Raw genomic sequence first — 5,938 nt, 5'->3', positions numbered from 1 at the left:
GAAGACTCTCTCTCTTTTTCTCTGAAATGCTGTAGATTTAAAAATAGATTTGAAAACAAGGCTGTTGGTCCAGATACCTCACTGTGCCGGCCACTATGTACCCGATTAACTTTAAACATTTGAACATTGCCATTGATTCTGTTAGGGCTGTTTGCACACCTAGAATTACGTAATTAGGTACTAACACAACTTCCTGAGCTATCTGGTAGCAGCAGGAGTGAGATATGGGTAAACTGGGGAGAGGAGGAAAGAAGGAGTGTGAGAAATAATTTTGTAGCTGTGATCCTGAGGCTGGAAGCTGATTCTGGTTGTGTAGGAAGCACAGGACTGCAGGGTGTTTTTTTTTTGCTGGTTACGTGTTACGGGGGGTTGGTCACATCACTAAACATGTCTTTTTCAGGGCCTTTGTTGCTTAAGGAGGGGGCAATAATAGTTATTTTAAAAAGTTTGGGGGAGGAAAAATTTGTTAATTTCTAGCACAGGAGTCACATCTCAATCTGGACAAGTATCAATGAAATTATTAGGAAGCTTTCCACTATTTTCCAGCAGGTTTTAAGTTAAAACAAGTAACACATGTTGATGCCAGCGCTCAGCAATCCTGGAAATTTTTAAGCTGGTTAGATACACAGACAAACTACATGCAACAGAAGTTTTCAGAATGAGAAAAGAGATGCGCTGGAGATTTTTCTGATGTGTTTTGGAAGAGCCCTGTGCATTGTATACAGAATATTCTTCAAGGACCTTTCGACTGTAAATGCTACCTTGAAATAGAACCACAAAGGCATATTGTGGTTTGCAAGCAGCAAGAGCTGGATAAACTTCAAGTCAACACCAGTTTAACCCCAGACTTGTATGTTTGCAGAGACCAGACCATGCGAACGTGTTTCAGTGGAGGGGTTTGTGTGTTGTGCCTGGCTCCTTCCAGCACATTCAGGAAATCACATGCATAGTCGGTATTCTTTGCTGTGCTGAGCTTCAGTATGGTTGGGTTGAGCTGGCTTAGCTTATGGTGCTCTGGCTTGCAGTGTAGACCTGCATCACCCTCTGTTCCTGCATAAGTTGTAACAGCCTGCTCTAATTTATACCAGGTAACAATATAATTTAAAGCCCTATCTGACAACTGTATTTGTGCAGTGTCTTCTGTCCAGCGTATCAAGTGTGATGAGGCTAAATGGAAATGACAGTACAGATGATTTTGTGTTAAGTGTGGGCTAGGCGAGACTTCTTCTCTCTCTAAGAGGATTTTCAGCTTGCAAGTTCCTTTTTGGCTTAGTACATCACTTAAAAAGTTCAGAAGAGACAAGGTGGTAGAGAATCCTAGGGGATTTTGTAACATGTGCTCAGAAGATGATTTTCACTTAAACTTACGCATGAATCCCTCATAGAAAATATTCCAATCTTTCTTATGATTTTTTTTTCTTATAATCTTTCTTTTCTTTGTGGGTAATAGGAAGAGAGAATGAGTGTGGGAGACCATTCATATTTTGACGTTTGAACTTCCCATTTAGTTAGATGATGAGTATAAACAGTAAAAAGTTATCCAACTTTGAAATGAGATTTAAAAAGATAAAAAGACCATTTCTTTCCTATACTTTTATATATATATATGTGTAATACACACTTATATATATATAAAAGTATTTCCAAGCTTATTTCCCAGTATGTCAGTTAGTTAAAAGCAGCAGTAATCTCTTCATATTTCTGGTAGGAGAATGAGTAGATTCATGCTGTACAATCTGTTTTAGACCTTATTTGCAGCACAGGGAGATTAAAGTTTCTACAAGGAGTCTGTGGCAATGCTGAGATAGTCAACAAAACAACAAACATGCTTTCAGCAGGTTTTGTCATACATCGGCTTCCCATTTTGCCGTTCATACCACCACTGCCAATATTAGTGCTTTCTCAGAAAACCCTGTTCAAGGATGCCACGTTACCTGAGGGAAGGTTAGAGCATGGGAAGGGCATGAACCAAAGGTTGTTGTGTAGGCAGTGCAGTCTGCGATGTACTCCTGTGCTGAACGCAGGAAGCAGATACCACCAACCAGACTGGGTTCACGTGCTATCTGCTTACAAAAATATGTTCTTTCTGCACCAGATACAGGAAATTGACTGTGTGCTATGTCTGTCCACCAACCAAAGCAGCACACAGTCGTCTGACATACTTACCAACCAAGGATTCATCCTGTGGTGTATCGTTCGTAACTCAATCTTGGTAATTGGTTGCAAATCTGCTAAAGAGTTCTGGGTGGAAAGAACTAAAAAGTATCAGACCTTCTATTCGATCCTGCATTGCAGGTTTATCCTGCTTTTCTGCTTTCTTAGTTCAAAGGACATAACAAGTGATTTTGATACAAGTCACTAAATTTTTTCAGACTGGGGGTAGGAAAATTACACCACAACGTCATGACATCAAATTCACAGACAACAAACTTAGCTTATAATATTTCAGTGCCAATAAGTATCCAGTCTATTAGTCAGCACTGATAACTCCCTACATTAAATGACTCACTGAAAAATTATGAAGTTATGTTTTCAGATCTTAATGTTTTCTTATGCTTTCTGATAAAACATGTTCCTTTTTTACAATTTCCTCCATTTTTATGAGAAATAGAAAATGACACCAAAACCAGTCAATGAGATTATGTATTCCCAAGAGTCCAGGAGCTGCGGTCTCTGGAAGAATATCAGAGATAGCAAGTAAGACTTGCTATCAAGTTTTGAAAATCACAAATGTGGGTACCTGGGATACGTTCTTTTGTTTTGCAGAATATGGCAACTCAGTTTTATATTCATGAAATACATGTGGAAATGGTTACCTCTGTTAAATGTATGTTTGCTAATTTATAAGCACAGCAGCAAAAATGTGCATCAGGCTACTCACGCAGTACAGGTAATTCTTTAAAACTTAGTCAATAGTGTAGAAGTAAAATAAACATATAGAAAAGAACTAAGAGAGGCCTTAATCTGAACAGCATAGTTAGATGAATTTCTTTGTCCTTCAGGTTTGACCAAGGTAATAAAATATTTACTATATGTTGCTTTTTCTCCAGGGTTGAACTAGATTCACATGTCAGAGATTGTGTTCAGACGTATATCCGGGAGTGGCTGATTGTGAATCGAAAGTAAGTTATATATAGATAAAAAAATTAGGAAATACCTTGCATCTTATTTGAGAGAGAGAAGATGTATGTTGTTATAAATAATCCTTAAGAGTAATGATTGGAATCAGTGACTGAAGACAAGAATTGACTTTTCAGTAGTTTATTTAACTACATTGTTTTGTTTCAGCAGGCAAGCTATGGCTAAATATTCTTGCTGCTGCTTCTTCATTATTGGGAACCATAGCAGAATTAATCAAGTAGTAATTCACATCAGCAGTGTATAATGGTGATTTATCTGAAAAAGGAATACTGCATTTATTTTGCTTCCTATTATTCTTAGGTGGCAGTTAATTGGCCAGTGTAATATACTTGGTAGGATATTATCTTTCAGAGGTATGAAACTTAGTTCTTGAATGCTTATGGGGTTTAAAATTTCTGTGTCTTAAGTTCCTGAGAAAATTCCAAATGAATTATTTTCCACTTTTATTCCTCGACCAATTGCACTTTGAATTTAGGAATACAATACCGCAAGGGGTCATATGAGTCTCTAAGGCCATTCACTGCTTTCCAGATACATAATCCCTTTCTAATCCGATTGATCTTTATTTTAAAGTAGTAGGTTAGTAGTAAGTAGTAGTAACCATTACTCTTGCTGTCCTAGAAATTTGCTCATCTGATAGTTGCAGCCGTTTCCTAGTTCCCAGCTCAATGTACTCACTGCCATATGGGCCATTTATTCTTAGGTCAATACCATCCTTTTTGTCCTTACCATTTACCCTGTTTGCATACTGAGAGACAGCAATCATATGCTACCTCAGCCTTTAAACTGCTGGGCTGAACAAACTGAGCTCTTCTGGTCTCCGCTCGTACTGTAGTAGCTTTACTCAGTTAATATATATGCTGTTGAGTCCTTCATCTCAACCCCTTATTCCTACTTCTTTTCTCCTTTTATCTCATGCTTGAAAAATCTTTTTTTTTTTTCTTAAAAAAAAGTCCTGTGCAAGGTCTAACTCAGTTTGAGTTTCGACAGTTTTGACTTTATATTCCTTAATACCAGCATTTTAAAATATAGTTGTGTTGGCTCTCCAGTCTTTTTAATCCTTGTAGGCTCTTTGCTTAATATTTATATGCTTTGTGTGTTTATGTCTTGATGGCTTTTCTTTCTTCTTTTTCCTTTAATCCAGTTAAGTAAGGAGTCTTTCCTAACAAATCCTGTAGATTTCCTAAAGAATCACAACTTCTAAAACTATTTTAAAATTTCTTGTCAGACAACAGATGACTTAGATAATCACTCTAAGCAGAAACCAGGAGAATTTCCACTTGTGGCTAGATTTCCAAGTACTGACAGAACACACTCCTGCACTGGAAATGATTTTTTTTTTTTTTTAAATGAAAAGTCAAAAACTCTTCGTACTGTACAACTGACACGGTTGTATTGGAAAAGTGAATTTTCTGGATGTATTATATTCATTACTGGACTAACTAGTTTGCACTAATATTGATTTGTGCTAACTTGTTCTTTGATCAGTTCAAAAGGAAAAATAACGTGGATAAAGATTACATTTGTATGTTCTTCTTTTTCCCCTCCCTGCTCTGAAATTTTGACATAATTGAATTCCTAACGGTGTGTGAAAAGGAAACAGAGTGCTAGTAGCAAAAATCTGAAGATTAGGGGGAACTGGCACTGACTGACTGTATTCATCAGATTATTAGTGTAACGTCCAGGTACACCATTTTTTGTCTATAAGGGATCTCTACATTTGGGGTCAGCACAATTCAAAGTACAGGATCAAACCTGTGGCCATTACAAGCTACTCAATTCCCTTTAGCTTTTTATTTTATTTTATTTTACCTCATTTATTTATTTATTTATTGAATGTCAAGGATGCTTGCAGTCAGTGCTTTCGGTGCTGGGGTGTCAGACTCAGAGTGATGCTCTCTGCCAGTGGAAGTCACCTCCTTGCCCAACATCCCTCCCGTTCGTCAGGCAGAGCTTTCTGAGGCCCCATTTTTCTGCTGCCCCTTCCTGTTCATCTCCTGGTGTGTTCACGCCGTGCTCTTCAGAAGTAGTAGTAGCAGTGGCTGGTAGAGTGCTAGTATATTTACTGCCATTTTGTGGGGCCCTTTTGCCCACTCTTGCTGCTATCTGTGGCTTTGGTCTGATGTACATCACCAGAGAGTGCATAAGCTGATGGTTGTAGAAGACTTGTCTTGTTTAATTTTGCAGTTTGTACAGGGACAGCACAGCTGCTGGGGGTTATTAACTTCCTCCGTGGGTGCTGCTGAAATCGATTCAGTTCTCAGAACTGTTCCACAATGAGTCACTAAAAATAAGTTAGCGAGTTAAGTAAGAGTTTTGCAGGCTCTCCACCTACAACGTTCAGAGCGGGGACACTAGCTCTTTACATGCTGTTGTTCTGAATACACTGTCTAAGGAACCAGCACGCAGCTTTGTCTCTGTACACAAATAGGAAGTAAGTGTAACAAGCAATAGAGCATAACTATTTTTGCTCTTATATGTGCTTGCAGAAATGTAAATGGAGTCACGGAAATACACACGTGTAAAAACATTTTGTAGTAGCTTAACTATCTATCTCATTCATTCAGGTGAGGCAAATTCACATGCAAATTCTTTATTGAGCAGTTGGGTCTGAGGTGAGCATGATGAAAAACCATGTCAGGGAGCTGACCTTTGATGGCTGTGGCCAGCAAATCAAGCAAGTTATTAAAAAATGCAAAGAATGAGATATTTGAAATTGCAGTATATTTTACACTAAACCAGTGATAGATTGTTGTCTGGAGTCTCATATTGTGCTTGGACACCATTCTCAAAACAG

The 5,938-nt window shown here is 38.1% G+C and overlaps 1 protein-coding gene across 1 annotated transcript in view; it reads left to right on the top strand.

Moving 5' to 3' along the window:
- Positions 1-2,861: 2,861 nt before the first annotated feature.
- The window catches only part of DOCK8 (dedicator of cytokinesis 8), a 68,254-nt gene continuing 65,177 nt past the window's right edge, over positions 2,862-5,938 (top strand). The window contains exons 1-2 of the mRNA XM_067315963.1: positions 2,862-2,890; positions 3,051-3,122. Coding sequence (XP_067172064.1) covers positions 2,862-2,890; positions 3,051-3,122 — 101 coding nt within the window. The remainder of the gene's footprint in view (positions 2,891-3,050; positions 3,123-5,938) is intronic.

This window comes from Apteryx mantelli, chromosome Z, assembly GCF_036417845.1.
Source record: "Apteryx mantelli isolate bAptMan1 chromosome Z, bAptMan1.hap1, whole genome shotgun sequence".
In the NCBI taxonomy this organism is placed as follows: domain Eukaryota; kingdom Metazoa; phylum Chordata; class Aves; order Apterygiformes; family Apterygidae; genus Apteryx; species Apteryx mantelli.
This window is presented reverse-complemented; position numbering and strand designations above follow the sequence as displayed.